Below are 24302 nucleotides of genomic sequence, written 5' to 3'. Positions count from 1 at the left end.
CAACTATACTTCAATAAAAATTAATTTTAAAAAAGCACTTTTGTCCCCTCTTTTCCAGACTGCAATGTTCCTTCTGATTTTGAAACTTGAAAAAGACAATGTAAATTTTCACTTAAGAACTAGCACTTAATTCAGATTAAATTTATTCACACATGAATAAGACCCAATAAACAACATTAGTTAACATTTGTCTAATGCTATTTAATTTATAACATTTAGAGTTCCTGCTCTGTGCCAGATGATGTTCTTTACATGGATTAACTTTTTTTTTTTATCATTCCTTTTTACAAATGAAAAAAATGAGACACACAGAGGTTGAGTATTTACCCAAGAACACATAGCTAGGAAGAAGTGGGGAACCAAGACGTGGAACCAGGGACCTCAGAACCTCTATGCTCCCAACCTCTATGCTATACCAACCCTCCTAAATGCAAATATAAACTTGATCTTGAAAATCTAACAATTTCAGTATTAAAATTATAAATTTCCACTATCAAGTAATTTTAAACCTTTTATGACAAACCACAAGTGAGTTAGTATAAAGAATACAGTTTCAGAACTTTAATTTAGCTTAAGGGACAATGACAGCTTTCATTTCAAAGAAGAATATACCCACCCCCCCGGGTAAGCTGACTAATATGAAAAATGTACTTATAGGCGGGCTTCCCTGGTGGCGCAGTGGTTGAGAGTCCGCCTGCCGATGCAGGGGACACGGGTTCGTGCCCCGGTCTGGGAAGTTCCCACATGCTGCGGAGCGGCTGGAGCCGTGAGCCATGGCCGCTGAGCCTGCGCGTCCGGAGCCTGTGCTCCGCAACGGGAGAGGCCACAACAGCGAGAGGCCCACGTACGGCAAAAAAAAAAAAAAAAAAAAAAAATGTACTTATAATACATGATATTTTCTATCAACTAAATGCTATCGTATTCCTTTAAAAATTAGCCAAATTAAAGTTCAGTTTACTTTATTATTGTAGAATACGGAAATATTAAGAGATATATAACTTTGACTATATAAATTATATACTTTGATTATGTAACATGAGATAATTAAAAATCTATGTGTACCAGACTTAAGTCTTCACTTCCAATTAGCTCTACTAGCTTTTTTCTGCTTCAAAAGAATGTAATTAGTACTACTCTAACTATCAGTTGCCCCAAAGTGACAGACTATAAAATCAACACTGTAAGTAGGTAAGATATAGCCTACATAAACAATTCTAGGTCTAAGAGGAAAAGGGAAGACAAAAGTCATTATTTTTTGTAAGACCAGAAGTTATCTTTAAACTATAAAACAATAAATAATGGCAGAATGATTAAAATATATTAAGAATACATATTTTGAGACTTCCCTGGTGGTCCAGTGGTAAAGAATCTGCCCACCAATGCAGGGGACGCAGGTTCGATCCCTGGTGGGGGAACTAAGATCCCACATGTCGCGGGGCAACTAAGCCCGTGCGCCACAACAACTGAGCTCGCGCACCTCAACGAGAGACCCCGCATGCCACAAACTATGGAGCCCACAGGCCCTGGAGCCTGAGTGCCACAACTACAGAGCCCACGCGCTCTGGAGCCTGCATGCCACAACTAGAGAGAGAAGACCCACAGGCCACAACTAGAAAGAAGCCTGCGTGCCGCAACAAAAACATTCTGCATGTTGCAACTAAGACCCGATGCAGCCAAGGAAAAAACAAAAGAATACGTATTTTATTTCAGGTTAACAACTAATATTTCTAGTCTATGAAGGTTTTCACATACCTCATCTCATTTAATCATCACACTTTGGGAAGTACTTAGGTCACGTATCCCAATAGTATCCCAATTGCTAACATGTGTACTATGGAGACTTAAGTCTTTTTTACAACAACAGCTTTGCATGCTCAACAACTAAAAATGTGTATTTCACTCAAATAGGAGTTCCCAGTAATGAATGAGCACACAGGGTACTTGCAGAGCCATGCTCATTTTCAGGGATAGAAATCATTTAAATATACCTGCTTCATATAAATAGCATCAGGAATTTATATATAAGCTTAAATGTACTATCATTTTTGACCAGAGTTGTTCCTTGCCTTGAATAGAATAAAAGAAAATGTAACTGTCAAATAGATATTTTTTCTGGCTCATTACATGTCCCTACAGAGTCCATAAAACAAATGTGATGATGAGACAGAAAACCCACTAATAAAAGGTTTCCTTCAAGTTTAATTTTTTAAAATAAAGTTCCTCTGTCCTAGACCTGAATGCAGTATGTCTTAAGCTCATATTCCACCATAAGAACATAAATGCATCAAATGTAAAAACTGCTTCTTTTTTAAATTAAATTTCAAATTTTCCAGAAAGAAAAATGTTTTTGTAATTAGTATTTATCAGTTCTCTTTAAATCCTCACTGTATGCCTAAATAGGCATCACCCTGGAAAAGCAGCATTAAACCCCATCAACCTCAAAATAAATGTCACAGCAGATAAGACCACAACTCTTTAGGAAGAAACATCCTCAATACTCCTAATTCAGATGAAAAAACTTTAATCAATACCATTACTACAGGTTGTTTTATGAAATATATTCTGATAAAATAGATTTTCATATCTACGATTTTTCAAAATTAGTATCTAGTACTTTAATGTTGTTTTTCCAATGAAGAACCTACTATTTTAAATTTTCTGTCAAGACTTTAAATGTGAAAATCCTAGAATTAAGGATTTTGGTTTCGAAATACAGTTGCCCATTGGAAACTATCCTGCTATTTAATATTAACATGATAAGGAGAATGACTAGGAAAAAATAAAATGTTGCTTCTGTTTGGTATTTCTTTTATTTCTAAAGGGAAGGCCTCAAGGACAAGCTCACTCAATGGTATTGTTTATTAATTATCATCCATTTACGAAAAGCCTAAGATAATGAACAAGAGGCACAGTGGATACAACTATTTTATTACTATGAAACAATCCAGAAGAAAGGGAATTGCTTGTGGTAATATAATAAAGTGCTTCTTTAAGGTAAAATATATATATTTCACAGTTGTTGGTAATGATGAAGAAGGCATGTGTTCAGGATGTCCACCTTATAGACGCTCCAAAAGAATTTTTAAAAATAGTGGTCAAGGGCTTCCCTGGTGGCGCAGTGGTTAAGAATCCGCCTGCCAATGCAGGGCACACAGGTTCGAGCCCTGGTCCAGGAAGATCCCACATGCCACAGAGCAACTAAGTCTGTGCGCCACAACTACTGAGCCTGCACTCTAGAGCCCGCGAGCCACAATTACTGAAGCCCACACACCTAGAGCCCACGAGCCACAACTACTGAAGCCTGCACACCTAGAGTCTGTGCTCTGCAACGAGAAGCAACTGCAATGAGAAGGCTGCACACCACAATGAAGAGGAGCCCTTGCTCACTGCAACTAGAGAAAGCCCACATGCAGCAACGAAGACCCAACGCAGCCAATAAATTAAAAAAAAAAAATTGTGGTCGATATTTAGAATTTGAATGTTATATCTCTCTCCATGGTGTTTCTTTAGAAAACACTATTTTATCCCCTCTTGCTCCATTTAATGCATTTTAATGTTCTTAATTATAGAATATGTTGCTCACCTGGACCCAAATTTACCTATCATAATATTTACTCCACTCTAAAATGATCAAATAGTACTCTCTTTCCAAAAAACATGTAATTTCTCTCATTAGTATTACAAACAATTGATATCAGTATCTTGGAAAAATTAATTGCATAAAATAAAATAAAGCAGGAAAGGAAAATATTACCTGGAATATTTATTACACTTAAGCTTATACTTTACTTTTCTGGCTTTTTTTGAAAAAATAATACAAAAAAAATGAAGTATGAGTTGGTCCTTGGTAGTTTATAGTTTAGCACTTGGATGGTTCAACTAAATGAACCCCAGTTAAGATATTTGATGTTTTTCGTTCCCCAGACTAGATATAAAAAACAAATGATTTGGGTTTTTTGTTGTTTGTTTGTTTGTTTTTTGCGGTACGTGGGCCTCTCACTGTTGTGGCCTCTCCCGTTGTGGAGCACAGGCTCCGGACGCGCAGGCTCAGCGGCCATGGCTCACGGGCCCAGCCGCTCCGCGGTATGTGGGATCCTCCCGGACCGGGGCACGAACCCGTGTCCCCTGCATCGGCAGGCAGACTCTCAACCACTGCGCCACCAGGGAAGCCCAAAACAAATGATTTTAGTCACTGAAGTTTTAGTTTCTTCCACTCAATTCTTCTGCATGTTCAAAATTTCTTGAGACTTAACATTTAAACTTGACTTATTTTTAAACTAAGGTTAAACTTAACATTTAAACTAAGACTCTGATTTAAACAAAAAGCTTCCTTCTATGCTGTAACTTAGCTTCTCCCTTTCACTGATTTATCTGATTAACAATTCTTCATGTGAGACTAGTTATTCCCCTCTACCAGTAATATATGTTCACTTACTTTCTCTTTGAATAACTGCCTCTAAATAGGCCTATAACTATTTAGTTTTATACTAAAGTGAGCCATGACTCACATTACTGTTATTGTCTAGGAAACTGAATTGCATACGTGCAGCTTTCTCTTTGATGTAGTCATTTTTAACTGTGATCATTAATTTATCATGAAGTATTTATTTTAAATTGCTTTATGATGAAGAAGTGTAACCTACATTTAGAAAACGTAGATTTTTATTGACAATGGTAGTATGTGATTTGTAGCAAATATGAAAATAGATAAAGATTAGTTTTTTAAAAAACTTTTATTTTATACAGGAGTATAGTTGTTTAACAGTGTTGTCTTAGTTTTAGGTGTAAGTTTTTTTTTTTCAAATTTATTTATTTATTTATTTATTTTTGGCTGTGCTGGGTCTTTGTTGCTGCACGTGGGCTTCCTCTAGTTGCGGTGAGTGGGGGCTACTCTTTGTTGCGGTGCGCAAGCTTCTCATTGCAGTGGCATCTCTTGTTGTGGAGCATGGGCTCTAGGCATGCGGGCTTCAGTAGTTGTGGCTCGCAGGCTCTAGAGCGCAGGCTCAGTAGTTGTGACGCAAGGGCTTAGGTGCTCCGTGGCATGTGGGATCTTCCCAGACTAGGGCTTGAACCCATGTCCCCTACATTGGCAGGCAGATTCCCAACCACTGCGCCACCAGGGAAGCCCAGGTGTAAGTTGAAAAAGCTATTTGCAAGGGGACTTCTATGGTGGTCCAGTGGTTAAGACTCCACGCTCCCAATACAGGGGGCCCAGGTCCAATACTTGGTCAGGGAACTAGATCCCACATGCTGCAACTAAGAGTTTGCATGCCACAACTAAAGACCCCGCTTCTGCAACTAAAGATCCCACATGCTGCAACTATAAGATCCTGCATGCCACCACTAAAGATCCTGCATGCCGCAAATAAGATCCTGCATGCCACAGTGAAGATCCCACACATGGCTACAAAGATCCTGTGTGCCGCAACTAAGACCCGGCCCAGCCAAATAAATAAAAAATAAAAAGCTATTAGCGAGAGGAGTCAAGATGGCACAATACGAGGATGCAGAATTCATCTCTCCTCACAAGTACATCAAGAATACATCTACAAATGGAACAGTTCTCACAGAGCACCTGCTGAACATTAGTGGAAGAATTCGGATACCTAAAAGGACAAGAAAAATCTCACAACTGGGTAGAATGAAAGAAAGAAAAAAAGAAACGAGGGATCAATAAAGGGACCACCAACCCTGGCAGGAAGCTGAAGGTGAGGAGAGGTTCCTGCAATCAGAAACCCCCCCCACAGTGCGAAATCAGCTGGGAGAGAAAGCAACCTTTGGGGGATCGAAGGAGAATACAGCACACAGTCTGTGGAAGGCAGGATGAAGAATCTATCTTGACGCCAAGACCAAGCTCCACCCAACTGCCTGCAGGCTCCAGTGCTGGACACCTCACGCCAAACAACTAGCAAGACAGGAACACAGACCCACCGTCAGCAGACAGGCTGCCTAAAATCATACTAAGCTCACAGACACCCCAAAACACGCCACCAGATGTGGCCCTGCCCATCAGAGGGAAAAGACTCAGCTCCACGCACCAGAGCAGAGGCACCAGTCCCTCACCAGGAAGCCTACACAAGCCCCTGGACCAATCTCACCAACCAAGTGGCACACAACAGAAGCAAGAGGAACTACAACCCTGGAGCCTGTGGAAAGGAGACTGTAAGCACACTAAGTTAGACAAAATGAGATGACAGAGAAATATGCTGCAGACAAAGAAGAAAGGTGAAAACCCACAAGACCAAATAAATGAAGAGGAAATAGGCAATCTACCAGAAAAAGAATTCAGAGTAATGATAGCAAAGATGATCCAAGATCTCTGAAACAGAATGGAGGCATGGATCGAGAAGACACAAGAAATGCTTAACAAGGACCTAGAAGAACTGAAGAACAAACAGTCAGTAATGAACAACACAATAACTAAAATGAAAAATACACTAGAAGGAATCAGTAGCAGAATAACTGAGGCAGAAGAACGGATTAAGTGAGATGGAAGACAGAATGGTGGAAAGCACTGCCACGAAACAGAATAAAGAAAAAAGATGGAAAAGAAATGAGGATAGTCTCAGAGACCTCTGGTCCAACATTAAATGCACCAACATTTGAATTATAGGGGTCCCAGAAGAAGAAGAGAAAGACACAGGGTCGGAGAAAATATTTCAAGAGATTATATTTGAAAACTTCCCTAACATGGGGAAGGAAATAGTCAACCAAGTCCAGGAAGCACAGAGAGTCTCATATGGGATAAATCCAAGGAGAAACATGCTGAAACACATATAAGTCAAACTAACAAATATTAAATACATAGAAAAAATGTTAAAAGCAGCAAAGGAAGAGCAACAAATATCATACAAAGGAATCCCCATGAGGTTATCAGCTGATTTTTCAGCAGAAATGCTGCAGACCAGAAGGGAGTGGCAGGACATACTTAAAGTGATGAAAAGAAAAAACTTACAATCAAGATTACTCTACCCATCAAGGATCTCATTCAGATTTGATGGAGAAAGCAAAAGCTTTACAGACAAGCAAAAGCTAACAGAATTCAGCACCCCCAAACCAACTTTACAACAAATGCTAAAGGAACTTCTCTAGGCAGGAAACACAAGAGAAGAAAAAGACCTACAAAAACAAACCAAAACAATTAAGACAATGGTAATAGGCACATATATATCAATAATGACCTTAAATGTAAATGGATTAAATGCTTGAACCAAAAGACACAGACTAGCTGAATGGATACAAAAACAAGACCCGTATATATGCTGTCTACAAGAGAACCACTTCAGACCTAAGGACACATACAGACTGAAAGTGAGGGGATGGAAAAAGATATGCCATGCAAATGGAAATCAAAAGAAAGCTGGAGTAGCAATACTCATATCAGACAAAATAGACTTTAAAATAAAAACTATTACAAGAGACAAGGAAAGACACTACATACTGCGCAAGGGATCAATCCAAGAAGATATAACAATTATAAATATTTATGCATCCAACACAGGAGCACCTCAACACATAGGCAAACGCTAACAGGCAAAAAAGGGGAAAGCAACAGTGACACGATAATGGATACACCAATGGATAGACCATCCAGACAGAAAATAAAAAAGGAAACACAAGCCTTTAATGACACATTAGAAAAGACAGACTTAATTAATATTTATAGGACATTCCAACTGAAAGCAGCAGAATACACTTTCTTCTCAAGTGCACACGGAACATTCTCCAGGACAGATCACATCTTGGGCCAGAAAACAAGCCTTGGTAAATTTAAGAAAACTGAAATTGCATCAAGAATATTTTCCAAGCAAAATGCTATGAGATCAGAAATCAATTACAGGAAAAAAATGTAAAAAACACAAACACATGGAAGATAAACAATACATTACTAAATAACCAAGCGGTCACTGAAGAAATCAGTGAAGGAAGAAATCACTGAAGAAATCAAAGAGGATCAAAAAATACCTAGAGACAAATGACAATGAAAACACAATGATCCAAAACCTATGGGATGCAGCAAAAGCCATTCTAAGAGGGAAGTTTATAGCTATACAAGCCTACCTCAAGAAACAAGAAAAATCTCAAATGAACAATCTAACCTTACACCTAAAGGAACTAGAGAAAGAAGAACAAACAAAACCCAAAGTTAGCAGAAGGAAAGAAATCATAAAAATCAGAGCAGAAATAAATGAAATAGAAACAAAGAAAACAATAGCAAAGATCAATAAACTAAAAGCTGGTTCTTTGAGAAGATAAACAAAATTGATAAACCATTAGCCAGACTCATCAAGAAAAAAAGAGAGAGGACTCAAATCAATAAAGTTAGAAATGAAAAAAGACAAGTTACAACTGACACTGCAGAACACAAATGATCATAAGAGACTACTACAAGCAACTATATGCCAATAAAATGGACAACCTGGAAGAAATGGACAACTCCTTAGAAAAGTGCAACCTTCCAAGACTGAACCAAGAAGAAACAGAAAATATCAACAGACCAATCACAAGCAATTAAATTGAAACTGTGATTAAAAATCTTCCAACAAACAAAAGTCCAGGACCAGATGGCTTCAGAGGCAAATTCTAGCAAACATTTAGAGCAGAGCTAACACCTATCCTTCTCAAAATCTTCCAAAAAATTGAAGAGGGTGGAACACACCCAAACTCATTCTACGAGGCTACCCCCACCCTGATACCAAAACCAGACAAAGATATCACAAAAAAAGAAAATTACACAAAAAGACACATGCACCCCTATGTTCACTGCAACACTATTTACAATAGCCAGGTCACGGAAGCAACCTAAATGCCCATCGACAGATGAATGGATTAAGAAGATGTGGTATATATATACAATGGAATATTACTGAGCCATGAAGAGGAACGAAATTGGGTCATTTGTAAAGATGTGGATGGACCTAGACAGTGTCATACAGAGTGAAGTAAGTCAAAAAGAGAAAAACTAATATTGTATATTAACGCATATATGTGGAAACTAGAAAAATGGTACAAATGAACTGGTTTGCAAGGCAGAAATAAAGACACAGATGTAGAGAACAAACAATATGGACATCAAGGGGGGAGAGTGGGGGTGGTGGTGAGATTAATTGGGAGATTGGGATTGACATATATACACTAATATGTATAAAATAGATAACTAATAAGAACCTGCTGTATAAAAATAAAATTCAAAAAAAAAGAAAATTACAGGCCAGTATCACTGACGAACGTAGACGCAAAAATGCTCAACAAAATACTAGCAAACAGAATCCAACAACACATTAAAAGTATCATACACCATGATCAAGTGGGATTTACTCCAGGGATGCAATGATTCTTCAATATATGCAAATCAATCAATGTGATACACCATATTAATAAATTAAAGAAAAGAAACCATTTGATCATCTCAATAGATGCAGAAAATTCAACAAAATTCAACACCGATTTATGATAAAAGCGCTCCAGAAAGTAGGCATAGAGGGAACTTACCACAACATAATAAAGGCCATATATGACAAACCCACAGCAAACATTATTCTCAATAGTGAAAAACTGAAAGTATTTCCTCTAAGATCGGGAACAAGACAAGGGTGTCCACTCTTGCCACTGTTATTCAACATAGCTTTGGAAGTCCTAGCCCCGGCAATCAGAGAAGAAAAAGAAATAAAAGGAATCCAAATTGGAAAAGAAGAAGTAAAACTGTCACTGTTTGCAGATGACATGATACTACACATAGAAAAACTTAAAGACACCACCAGAAAACTACTAGAGCTAATCAATGAATTTGGTAAAGTTGCAGGATACAAAATAATACAGAGAAATCTCTTGCATTCTTATATACTAACAATGAAAGGGCAGAAAGAAAAATTAAGGAAACAATCCCATTTACCATTGCAACAAAAAAGAATAAAATACCTAGGAATAAACCTACCTGAGGAGGCAAAAGACCTGCACTCAGAAAATTATAAAACACCGATGAAAGAAATCAAAGATGACATAAACAGATGGAGAGGTATACAATATTTTTGGATTGGAAGAATCAATATTGTGAAAATGACTATACTACCCAAAGCAATCTACAGATTCAATGCAACCCCTATCAAACACCAATGGCATTTTTCACAGAACTAGAACAAAAAATCGTACAATTTGTAAGAAAACACAAAACACCCCAAATAGCCAAAGCAATCTGGAGAAAGAAAAATGGAGCTGGAAGAATCAGGCTCCCTGACTTCAGATTATACTACAAAGCTACAGTAATCAAGACAGTATGGTACTGGCACAAAAACAGAAATATAGATCAACAGAACAGGATAGAAAGCCCAGAGATAAACCCACACACCTATGGTCACCTAATCTATGACAAAGGGGCAAAAATATACAATGGAGAAAAAGCCTCTTCAATAAGTGGAGCTGGGAAAACTGGACAGCTACATGTAAAAGAATGAAATTAGAACACTCCCTAACACCATACACAAAAAGAAACTCAAAATGGATTAAAGATCTAAATGTAAGACTGAACACTATAAAATTCTTAGAGGAAAACATAGGCAGAACACTCTTTGACATAAATCACAGCAACATCTTTTTTGACCCACCTACTAGAGTAATGAAAATAAAAACAAAAATAAACGAATGGGACTAAATTAAACTTAAAAGCCTTTGCACAGCAGAGGAAACCATAAACAAGATAAAAAGCCCTCAGAACGGGAGAAAATATTTGCAAACGAAGCAACTGACAAAAGATTAATCTCCAAAATATACAAACAACTCATACAGATCAATATCAAAAAACAAACAACCCAATCAAAAAATGAGTGGAAGAACTACATAGACATTTCTCCAAAAAAGATACACAGATGGCCAACAAACACATGAAAAGATGCTCAACATCACTAACTATTAGAGAAATGCAAATCAAAACTACAATGAGGTATCACTTCACACCAGTCAGAATGGCCATCATCACAAAATCTACAAACAATAAATGATGGAGAGGGTGTGGAGAAAGGGAACCCTCTTACACTGTTGGTGGGAATGTAAATTGATACAGCCACTATGGAGAACAGTATGGAGGTTCCTTAAAAAACTAAAAATAGAACTAGCATATGACCCAACAATCCCACTACTGGGCATATACCCAGAGAGAACGATAATTCAAAAAGATACATGCACCCCAGTGTTTACTGCAGCATTATTTACAATAGCCAGAACGTGGAAGCAACCTAAATGTCTACTGACAGAGGAATGGATAAAGAAGATGTGGTACATCTATACAATGGAATATTACCCAGCCATAAAAAAGAACAAAATTGTGTCATTTGCTGAGACACAGACAGACCTAGAGACTGTCATACAGAGTGAAATAAGTCAGAAAGAGAAAAACAAATATCGTCTATTAATACATATATGTGGAATCTAGAAAAATCGTAAAGATGATCTTATTTGCAAAGCAGAAATAGAGACACAGACGTAGAGAACAAACGTATGGATACCAAGAGGGAAAGGGGGTGGGTGAGATGAATTGGGAGACTGGGACTGACATGTATACACTATGAATAAAACAGGTAACTAATGAGAACCTACTGTATAGCACAGGGAGCTCTACTTAGTGCTCTGTGGTGACCTAAATTGGAAGGAAATCCAAAAAAGAGGCGATATATGTATATGTATGGCTGATTCACTTTGCTGTACAGCAGAAACTGACACAGCAGTGTAAAGCAACTATATTCCACTTTAAAAATAAAGAAATAAAAGCCACTTGCTAATAATAGAGACTAAAGTATGATTCTTAGAGGAGCACATATTTCAATTATGTCTGAGCAATAATTTACCTCTCTTAAAAATAAAAGTAATAGTACAAATATCAAACTAAGTTAATTCAATCCATTAATATAAAGACAGGCTGTTTTTGAGATACAGGGATTTTAGAAATTAAAGGTGGAAAATACAAGAGTCTAAAATAAGCCCATCATTGCTGTAAGTCATGAGGAAGGGTGATCATTCTTAGGAAACTGTGGCATTGTACTCTTGAATGAGAAATTATATAAGTATGTATGCCCCTAATTAGTCAATTATGAGTTAAAAATAAAGCAAATCCTGATGTGTTCCTATTTAATTACCCTGAGATGCATGCTTATTGAATACCAGGTTGTAAAATATTCCTAATAGAGCTGTTTTAAGCATGGTGATACCTATCAGGGAATAATGTTATATGGAACTTAGTAAGATTTTAAAAATGATTAGGTTTATCTGAACATGTTGATGAATCAATTTCCCCTATGTTCTAGGTTCTATGAACAATATCAAATAAGTAAAACAACAGTATTTATTCTCAAAGTGTTGAAAATCTAGAAGGAAGACATAAAATAAGTTCGAGAATAAGAAAACACATGACTAGCTGCAAAAATCAGCACCGGAGGCAATAACTCAGAAATATTATGTACTGTATTCACCTAATCACCCATCCATCCATTCAACATTTGTACAGCAATAACCAGTACTAGATATTTGGTATACAAAGATAGATAAGATCAACTAATTTAAAGTATATTCGAAATAACCTAATACATTTTCATAAAGATTTTATTTAAATTAGACTTTAAATGACATCGGAGATTTAAATAGACTCAAATTACGATTGGGATGAACATTTTGGTATAATATAAATGAAGGCAAATCCCTGATGATATTGGCCATCTCTTTTACTTTAACATTCATTCTATTATTCTTGGTACTTCTTCACTAACACAAACTTCCATCATGCTCCTCCTTTTCAGAATCTTTTCACTATGCCTTCTGGCCCTCCTGATCTATGATAGACTCGTCCAGAGCTTGAGTTTCTTCCCTGAACCCTCAACACCTTGCTTTACTTGAATTCCAATTCTTCCCTGAGGATATATCACCCTCTGTAGACTTTTCATCCTAGTTATTCTCTCATACCCAAAGTGTCTCAGAGTCAAAAAGCGAAGTTCTCTGCTGCTTTGTCAAACACTGCTTCCCTAAAATTGTGGAAAAGAATAACTAATTTCCGTTAAGGCTCATGTTATCCTGTCTTCGTAGATACTCTCTCCTAGACATTTCCTCTTCACTCCCTGAACATTTTTTCTTCATTTCTTGAGAACAACAATCTTTGATTCTATCTTTTCTCACATTTCAATTGCTGCCACCATCTTTTGTGACTTCAATCAATGTCCATGTGGATAACCTATCCAAGAACCTGGCCTCTCTTGACCAACTTATCCATCTCCAGTGTCTTTACCTTTTATTCCATCTCAGCTGCCCACTCCCACCATCATACTCTGAACCCTTCTCATCACATCACATTAATTGAAAACATTCTCCTCTCTAACCACAGCCCCTTATCTTTCCATAATTCCTGCTCAGCTACTACCCTCACATCTGTTCCTTGATGTCCTTGGAACTTTCAGTCCACTAACCTTTCTACTTTCCCCTGCCTATTAGTCCCCTTCTAGCTTCACTTCTCTCTTTATTCCACTTTGATTTCATGGTCTACAATGAAAATAAATGGCTTGAAAATACTCGTAACATTTTTGCCTCTCTGTTCATCCCAGACCTCAATTAATAGCTATCTTCAATTAGCTCTCCTATATCTTAACACTCCATATTTTACCATTTGCATTAGCATTTAAGCATGCCCAAATCTCCCCTAACCTCAGAAACATCTTTCCTGAACCCCCTCTCTATTTTCACAGGCAAATTTGGTGGAAGAGTTGTCTACATGATTGCCACTCTAGTTTGGATTCTGACCCCTCTACCCCACCAAAACAGGTCTCTCTAAGGCTACCCATTACTTGCATATCCTAAATTCAATGGACAGTTTTCAGCACTCAGATTATTGGTTCCATCTGGAGCATTTGACAAAGTTGAGTACTCCTTCCTTCAAAACCTCATTCTTGGATTTTGTGATGTTTTACTATCTCTTTCTTCCTACTCTACCCCACCTTTCTCCAATCTTTACATCTAGGAGTTCCTGAGGATTTTCTCTTCTCACCCAAGACAATCCCACCCACTCCCATGTCCATTTCTTATAACTCTTATGTGTTCACACAGAAATGAAATATGGAGCCAGATTTAATGAACTATAGACATCTAGGCACATATTACGTACCCTCTATCACTAAAACTTAAGTTTCAACACATTTTCTGTGGGTCAAAAGTCCAAATGAGCTCAGGTGGATGTTCCATTTAGGGTCTCACATGACTAATAAAAGTTTCAGCTGGGCTGGGATATTATCTGGAGGCTCTGATGAAGAAATCTACTTCCAAGCTCATTCAAGTTGTTAGCCAAATTCAGTGCTTTGCAGTTGTAGGGCTGAATTCCCAATTTTCTAGTTAGACAGACTACTTTGCATAGATTATACTAATCAAGTACTGTCTGTACAGGAAGGGTTCTATGTTTATGAGAGAAAGAATAAAGTTTCATTATTAATAAATCGAATAAATTGAATAAGAAATAAAACTTGAGGGAGGAAAAGGCGAGAGGCTATTCCAGATACCTGTAATAGAGAGATTACTATATGGTACCAAAAATGCAAGTGAAGAAAGTAATTGGGGTTAAACACTAGGAAAGAATGCCATACGAACAAGTTGAGTGTATGAAAAAGTTCAAATTATGAGAGGGGGGCTTCCCTGGTGGCACAGTGGTTGAGAGTCCGCTTGCCAATGCAGGGGACACGGGTTCGTGCCCCGGTCCGGGAAGATCCCACATGCCGCGGAGCGGCTAGGCCTGTGAGCCATGGCCACTAAGCCTGCGTGTCCAGAGCCTGTGCTCTGCAACGGGAGAGGCCACAACAGTGAGAGGCCCGCGTAACGCAAAAAAAAAAAAAAAAAAATATGAGAGGGGTATACCATGGTAGGAAGGGTAACTGACAACATTCTAACTATTGAGTATAACTTAAGAACTGACTAAAGCAAGTAAATACTAAATCATATAGCTATTTCAACATTTACCAGTCAGGGTTCTTATTTGAAAGCATTGGAAGCTAACTGTCTAAGTGGAACAGCAATTTATTAAAGGGACTGGTATGACTAGAGAACCAGGTTTATGGCTAAGCTTCTCAAGAAAAAACCTAAAACCATACTGCAGAACTGACCTTGTGAGGAAATCTGCTACTGCTTCTACTGGACACTTCTATGCCAAGGTCTTTTCTTTCCTGTAATTATTATTTATTATTGTTCAGCACCAATACAATTTCTGTACCAGCAAATCTATTTTAGAATTACTAATGACTCGATATCAGATTCCTTCAACCTGATGAGAACATAATTTGAGTGCAGCATCTGCTTCTCTGTTCAGTCTGTGCTGAGGTTTCCTAGAGATGAATATGAGTGGAGCATCTAGGTAACATGGCTCATGCCCTAGGTACCAGTGAAACTAGGGAAGTGAATTATACAGCTTAACTTAGGGAGGTGGGACTTAGTTGGGACTTCCTCAGACATTAGAAGGTTGCTGAAAAAAGTATGAAGGAGTGAGGAAACATAATAAATGCCCACAACAAAATGTCATATGCTAAGCATACAAAACTCACCTAAAATCCATTAACTTTTCTCCCAATATATATTAGTAGAATCAGAGAATATAGTGCTGGGTAGAACCTTAGAGATCATTTGTTTAATTCTCTCATTTTACAAACAAGAAACCTGATGCCCAAAATGATTAGATAATTTATCCAAACTGACACAACTAGTTAGTAGAAAGAACTCATGCTTTTCAACCCTTCATATATTTTCCACTGTTCACTGATCAAACTATACGCTTATCTTAATGTTAAACTTAAATTTTACCCTCAAGGAAACTCAGGGCTTAGTTCTCAGAAAGTCAGTTAGGTGATACTGGTCATTTTTCTCTCAATGTATTTGATTTGATCAGTTTCTGAAAAACTATCTATAAAACTAAATTCTATTTGCAGAATTCTAATTTTCTATTATTACCCATGAAAATGAACTGTAATTAAGCTTTGAATATGTTTTAACCATAGTCTGTAAATTTTTTAACTGGATTAAAACTTTCCCTTGCCAAAAGGCTAATATTCTTGCAAGAAGAAGAAGTAATTAGTCAAAAGCTATAAGAATAAATGTTTAATTATGAAAGTACCTCTCACTCATATATTATTACATCTTACAAAATTAGAGCTAAAATCACCTAAGTAATCCACAATCACATGATTTCTCTATACAGTTAATATCAACACCTAAGCAAAGAGAACATTAACACTAGAGCACAGACAGAACACATACATTCTTTTAGTATTTTATTCTTACAAGACAGCTGATAGACAGAATTATGAGTCTTAACCTCACAACTGTCATACACTAGTTGTTTTTGACACTAGTTGTTTTTGGCACAGAAGCCAAAAACAAGCAATGAGATTTTGAGCAGGTGGAGAAAGAAAGAAGGCCAAGATAGAGCAACAATTCAACACAGGCACTAACTCTGAGAAGCATAGCAATGCAGAGAAAAAATTCTCTAAGAGCAGAAGATAAATAGTTTTGTTCAGATTCAAATGTTATGTCTTAGAAGCTATCTATTTAGCACTTTTTTCTTTTTCTGAACACTCCACAGAAATTTATTGTACTGGTTGTCAGACATACAGAAATACAGAATCAAACATAAGCCAACACATGGTCCATCAACAGATGAATGGATAAAGAAGATGTGGCACATATATACAATGGAATATTACTCAGCCATAAAAAGAAACGAAATTGAGTTATTTGTAGTGAGGTGGATGACCTAGAGTTTGTCATACATAGTGAAGTAAGTCAGAAAGAGAAAAACAAATACCGTATGCTAACACATATATATGGAATCTAAAAAAAAAAAATGGTTCTGAAGAATCTAGGGGCAAGACAGGAATAAAGACGCAGACGCAGAGAATGGACTTGAGGACACAGGGAGGGGGAAGGGTAAGCTGGGACGAAGTGAGAGAGTGGCATGGACATATATACACTGCCAAATGTAAAACAGATAGCTAGTGGGAAGCAGCCACATAGCACAGCAAGATCAGCTAGGTGCTTTGTGACCACCTAGAGGGGTGGGATAGGGAGGGTGGGAGGGAGACGCAAGAGGGAGGGGATAAGGGGGTATATGTATGTATAAGTATAGCTGATTCACTTTGTTATAAAGCAGAAACTAACACACCATTGTAAAGCAATTATACTCCAATAAAGATGTTAAAAAAAATGAAAAAAAAAAAAAAAAACCCATAAGCCAACACATGTGATGTAGGTGTGGATAGAAATCATTTAGTTTGACCAGAGGAAGAAAACATATTATTTTTTATGGCTTCATTTTCTTTGTGAAAAGAAGATAATTAATACAGAATTGGGAACAGATAACTCAAAGCAAATAAAGAAACACAAGATACATACCTCTTGATGATACAGTCATTCTCTTCTAATATAAATCAGGTATTTCTATATACAAGGATGCATTTTCCACAGATTAACTAGTGATCACTCAAACCAAATAATGAGTAAGTTTAAAAATCATAGCAAGAATTATAGAATATTCAATTTTATTAAAAGTTATCTTCTTCCTTCTGAAATAGTGCTTGCACTTTTTTTTGCCTCTCCTCTGATAAACTGCTGATATCATTTAAAAAAGACATTTCCCCCAAACAGTAATTCTAAAATGTAAAATTAAAACAAGTTATCAATTTACCCAATAAAGGATAAATATTATATTAAAAACCCAAAGGGGTATACTATATTTATTATCACCTTTTGGTTTTTAAAGCTGCTGAAATCATCTAGCTAAAATGGTATGGTTCTATTGGGAATGAAGGTCCTATAAGATCAAATGCTGCCTGGTATAAATTCAGTGAGACTCTAACCTTGCACTTATGCTTAATATATTTAAAGGCTTAAAAACAACTCTAAAATATTATACCTTTATTTTAATATATAAGTCTATTCCAAATCTGTATATTTATGTGTAAAAATGCTTCTTATTCAATTATGAGAGGAATAAATATAATTCAAAATTTATATTTCCAGCATCTCACAGATTTTCTCATAATCTAAATAACTATGTGGCATAGTGTATCTCTCTGGTTTAAATAAACAGTGCAACTCTCCTGCGATTTGCAATGCCTTGCAGGACTTTAGTTAAAAATATGGAGAGAGAGATCACAGACAGACAGTAAGGGAGAGACACTTGTGTGTGATCAGTACCTGGAGGAAAAAAGAGAAAAGGGAGAATAGCTCATAGTACTAAATGGAAGTATTCTCTCAGAAACACTGCAAAATCTTTGTTTAAAAAAAAAAAAAGTGGAAAGTATAACAAGGGCAGAGTTTTTTTTGAACCTTTAAAAATAATTTCATAGCAGATCTGGAAGGATAATCAGTTATGACCTAGGCAGCAGCATAAATTCTATAAAAGCAAATAATTTCTGCAGTATATCAAATAAGATATGGGCTAGATAGCTGTTAAAGTATCACCTAGTTTTAACCTGGAAAGAAAACAATAAATTCTATAAGGAGTTCAGATGATGTCATAAGCAATCATGTAATAAATGTTTAACAAAGGAATAAATATGAAAGACATCAGGCCAGACTCTGTGAAGATAAAATAAAATACATAAGTTATACCTACCTATTTAGGACTTAGAAATTTTGTAGTTATGATTACTATGTAAAAAATAGGCTGAGAAAGTTGTTGGGTTGATCATAGATTTTAAAAATTGTGTATATTATATACCATGACATAAACTGTATTTGGGTTATTTGATCAGATACTCACAGAATGATTGTAAGAAGGTTCCAATATCACAGGTAATGACATTTTCCCTTGAAGATTCAATTTTGTTAAATAAAAAATCTTTTCCCCCACAATCTTTTCCTTTTTCATGCGATGTATACCATACAGTCTAAACCGAACTGCATAATTTCCAATCATCTCAGATTCAACATGATTAAATTTGAATGTTTCTGTGAAGACAGGGCATGGTCCTCTTTGGATGCTGGTTTTTGCTCTCTGTTTCTTTATAGGTAGAAGAACAAGGTGTACTTGCCACGAGTTGCCACCTGTCCTGTTATATGTTGGGATATCTGTGACAGCTGTCACTGTTACCAGAAGCTTCTGTTCTTGTGAGTCATAGTCAAAAGTCACATCCAGTGTGCCATATTTAGCTTCTGGCTCAGGATCAAAAGGTTTAGGAAGCTGTGAAGATGATCCTTGAGCTGACATATCCTAAGAAAAGCAAATTTAAATGTTTTCAATTTTTAACTCTATTATTTCATCTAGCATGTAAATAAGTATCTGATATTTCTTTAGAAGAATGACTGTTTTTATTTGCTATCATAAAGAAAGTAATAATAATTAACAACCAACTACAATCAAAAGCTACTCTATGGGGACAAAGTAATGTAAGTGGTAAGTTAAACTCAAAAATTTATTATAATAAAGACATAGAATTTAATATCCACCATCACAATTTAGAGAAAGTTGGATATACGTTTTTATCATGAGAAACAAAAATATACACTTCCATGTATATTTCTGCTCCTTTTGTAAAAAAAATTACTAAAATTGTAACATTATAAACAAAACAACTGACAGCTCAATATTAGGCTGGAGAGAAAGAGAACATAAATGAAAGTATAATGCTACTGAAAATTTTGGTACCATTTTCAGATTTGTTTCAAATGCCCCCATCTGTAATAGAATGTTAACACATTTAGGCTTGAAAATCAATGGAAATGTGAAATACGAAAGTATAAATACAAAGGCCTCAAAATACTTGCAGCCAAATATTTATTTTCCATAACACACACACACTATTTCAATTTTTAACCAGAATTTAAAACTACGTATGATTTTCTGATACTAATTACTGTTGAAAATGGCAGAATACAATTCCAAAAGTTCAAGAAAGTATGAAACTATATATTTTAATTGTAAGGTTAAAAGAAACTGCATCTCTTTTGCCTGGGATTGTCTAAAGTTCCTGCTAGTCTAACTATCTGGAATGTAACAGGAGTTTCAGCTAGTGACTAATAGTGCCAAATTCAGGTCTCTGACTTTTCAGCTATACCACTTCACCCCTTCAAATATTTTAATAAATATTAAGTGTTTTTCATTTTAAAATGTGGGCCAATTTTATAATTTTCTGAATTTTTCTGAACTTTTATTTAATGCGTACTGTAGTAGGCACTACTACGGACTCTTGGTCTTCCCTTACGCATGTCTCAAAAAAACTACCTGGGTTTTAGCCAGAAACACATTGTCTGGCAAGAGACTTTACTTTGCAGTCTTCCTTACAACTGATATAGCCATGAAACTCTGCTCTAGCCAAAGGGAGAGAAACAGAGTTCTGTATGAAACATCCAGATCAGGTTTGTAGAAAAAATTACATGCTCTTCACTCTCTATCTCTCACTCTTTCTACAAACAGATACACAGATAGGATGTGTGGGTCAGCTTGGACCATGTGGATTAGGCCAACACCCTAGGGGACAGAAGAGTGACTAAAAAGCAGGAACTGGGCCCCTGGATGATGTTGTAGAGCAAAGTCACCTACTCGCCCAGGAGTATTGTTAAATGAAAGACAAACAATCTTCTGTGGTTTTGTATCTGTATTTGCCATTGTACTTGTCTCCTTGTTATAGCAGCTTAACATGTGCCTAACTATTGCACCTACTATGTGCCAGGACATATTTTGGGTGGGGGATGCAGCAGAGAAACAAAAAGACACAAGTCTTTGACCTCATAGATCTTACATGTCTACCTACGATGACTCAATTTTGTATGGTGTATGGAAGAAAAGATGACAAGTGAAGAAGAATACTTTAGGAGTAGGAACAAACTCTCATAGAATAATTCAATTTTTTATGCAATATGATTAGATCAGGGTAAAAATATTCTTACTCTGTTAAACTGACAGGTTAGAACAAAATGTTTTAATGCATGCCACTTCATAATTGCTAATTAAATGATTAATTACATTATTTTTCAATTAAATATTTTCCAAAACAGTGTCATGACAGTTAAGATTTTCAAGGCAATAAAGATTTTTTATATGGGCTCAGATAACTATTTCTGAGTTTTGTTTCTCTTGGTGCCTCCCTTTTTTTTTTTCCTGGGCATTTTTTTTTTTTCCTGGGCATTCCTTGTGAAACTGAGGGTTAAAAGGGTGGGACTTTTACAGATAAAAGCTACTATTTGTACTCTACAAACAGGTAATTAGAAAATAATCCCTCTTTTCAAGGTTCTGAGTCAAAGTTTTCAATAATCTTTAGCCAGCAACAGGTCATCAATACAGTTAATGAACTCCTTGCCGGGGAATCCTTCTGAACTCTCCTCATTCCTCTCCCAGTTCAACTGTGTAGGAAGATAGGCTCTAAAATAGCTGGATCCTGGATTAAACCAATAGGAAGGCAAGAATTTTCTATTTGATAAATAATATCTATTAAAGGAATGGTAGGAAGCAAAGTAAACTTGAAAAAACACAAGAATGAGTTTTACACTAACACAGGCTATCAGCACCTAAATATTTATGTGACATGCATTTGCTGCAGTTTGAACATATTCAGTTTCGCTGTAGAAGACACAAAAGCAAGCAGGATGGAGGAGACTCAATAAGAAGTGTTAACACAGCAAGCTTCTGAAATATGGGCAAAACTCACAGGTTCTGTTAACTACAGATAATAAGTAAGGAAGTAACTTGAGAGACACAGGCAGAATTCAGAAGATGTGGTAAATATATATAATAACTAAGGTAATGACTTGTAAGATATGTCAAAGACAGAATAAACAGAAAATGAAATAGAACAAATGACTATTACCTATGGAAAGGGATAGAAAGGCCAAGCTATGATCATGTCACCTCTGGGCTGACAGCTCTGTCACCCACGTGTTCTATTTAAGAAATGCACATAAAATCTATGTCTATTTAGTAGACTAACTGCAAGTTTCACTTGTGGCCAGGAGTACTTGCCCCTGCATCTCTCCCATAAAACAAGTATGTGTTTTTGGCCCCTGGCACCCTTGTTCAAATCTCAACTTTTGTCCTTGTTACCGTGCCGTAATTAGGGAATGCTGATGGAGCAGAAAGAGTAAGACTGAACATAAGGACATTATATAAACCAGGATTCACACGGTGTTTGTTGTCTTGCCACCCGTACCTAAGGGCATCCTATCCTAAGTGTGTTCTCCTACCTTATCTTGCTTCTCTTCCTTCTTGTTTTACTTTTGAAATAGCTTAAAACACACATACACACATGCATGCACACACACACACAAGTGTAACCTGAGTATCTTAATTTGGTCTGTGAGTCCTCTGGGATAGCTTGCCTGGTGGTGTACTTGGAGGGTACCAATACTTCAAAGTAATTTTGCACACAATGATTCAGGTCAAGAGGGGCAATAGAGCATAGTTGTTAAGACCACTGTTTTTGCAGTCAGGCAGACCTGGCTTTGAATTACAGTTCTACTGTTTAAGAGCTACTTATACCTGGGCAACTTGCTTAATTCTCTGAGTCTTAATGTTTTCAATTTCTAAAGTGGAAATAACAACTTTCTGAAGATGAGGTTGTTAGAGTTAAATGAGCTATGTAAAGCTTATAGAAAAGTTCTTGGCACAATTGGTGATAGCTATTATTGTTGTTGTGGGTTCCACAATCCAGGTTTCACTGTTTATGTGTTGGCTATCTATGTAGTTTGCAAATCTATAAAATAGTTATCTCAAATTTGCTCAGGTACAAAACATGGAGAAATATTCTTTGTGGAAAATGATGAAATACTGCTATGTTAAATTTATAATACCAATGCAGAATTTCCTTCTAAGTTAGATAAGTTAGATACTATATAATAATATTAGAAATAGTAGAAGAGTAGTAACAGATAAAAAGTGTTCCTAGAAATTATATAAGAAAATCTTTAAGGAAATTCTATTCAGAGCTGTACTTTCATTATTTAATTTTGGCAGTAGATAAAAATTCACCTAGTAAGAACACTGACACACTGCAGTATCATGAAATGTTGTCTGGGACAAAAAAAGTTGTAAAAACTTGCCATCTAGAAAAAAAGGAAACCTAAAAGTAAATACTGCCTAATGAAAACCTCTAGATTACCTTTATAGTTTTTATCATCATTGAAAGATTAAAACAAATCCTTTTTAGAACATGGAAAGACTTCAAAAGTATAACACACCTATTTTTGTTGTTGTTTTCACATTTTTTGCTCCAAAAAAAGGAAATAACTTAAAACACAACCAACCAACCACTCTGAATGAATGATGTCATGAATTCAAATTTCATTAGTAAAGCTGAGCATCACTTATCCCTTCCATATTCCATGGTATGGAAATGCAGACATTATTCTGAAAGGCTTGTAAAACATTAAAGGGCCACCTCCCAATAGTAAAAATATCCAAATAAAATAATTTAAAAAATAAACACAAACATAAATAGGAACCTTAAGATAAAAGAAATGGGTAATTCCAGAATGTTTTAAGTAAAATGTTAAAAAAATTTTTTTTAAACCCCTATTGAGGTTGAAACCTGAGGCAAGATACTTCTCAATATCTTGCATATTGCTCTCATTTTTATCTACCTGTCCTCTTTTGAAAGGGAGTTGAAGGATGGTTGGGACAGCCCTGAAAAATCTGCTGGATAAAAATAGAAACTGGTACCATAAGCCATAAAGGACAAGATAGTGATAAAACCTTCTGACCAAGAGGATAAGCACAGGATTATTATCTTCCAAATAACATTCATTTAAAAATTCTATGTGCTTTTACTTACTTCAGGGCTCAGGACTGCAGTGCTGTCACTTGGAACATCTTCTTCATATCCTTTATTATGAAAACTTTCTATTTCATGACCTGTGCTTCCTTCACTTGGACACTTGTTATATGAGCATCTTGGACTGTTGCTGCAGTGGGAAAATTCACATTTACTGTCCCCAATTTCTGAGGGTGTACATGAGAGATGGGGAGAACCACTGTCATCCTGATATGGTGGTGGCTGCAATTCATCCAGTGGGGGTGTTCTTCTCATTCTCTGAATGCAGTTTCCTGATAATGATTAAGAATCTGGTCACTGTTTCCAATTAGCCTCGACATGCAGTACAGTCCACAATAATTGTAATAACTTTAAAAAACTGGATTAAAATTTTGTGGCAAAGTAACTACTAGATTTACTAATGAGTTGTCTTCTTCCCTAGTTCAGATGCAGAAATAAAATAATCTGGTTTCCCATTCCTCTCCTCCTGCATAATAAGATCAGGAAAAATAAAAGTTATATAACAAGAGAGACCCTGTTTTATACTATAAA

At 36.3% G+C, this 24302-nt stretch overlaps 1 protein-coding gene across 1 annotated transcript in view; it reads right to left on the bottom strand.

Moving 5' to 3' along the window:
- SYT14 (synaptotagmin 14) overlaps window positions 1–24302 on the bottom strand; it is a gene marked incomplete at its 3' end in the record, with an annotated part of 148693 nt that overhangs the window by 53295 nt on the left and 71096 nt on the right. Inside the window, 2 exon segments of the mRNA XM_081224577.1 lie at window positions 18770–19219; window positions 23772–24043. Coding sequence (XP_081080703.1) covers window positions 18770–19219; window positions 23772–24043 — 722 coding nt within the window.

This window comes from Mesoplodon bidens (assembly GCF_964165515.1).
Source record: "Mesoplodon bidens genome assembly, chromosome: 2".
NCBI classification, from domain to species: Eukaryota; Metazoa; Chordata; class Mammalia; order Artiodactyla; family Ziphiidae; genus Mesoplodon; species Mesoplodon bidens.
The sequence above is the reverse complement of the archived record's forward strand: the minus strand, read 5'-3'. Positions and strand labels throughout refer to the sequence as shown.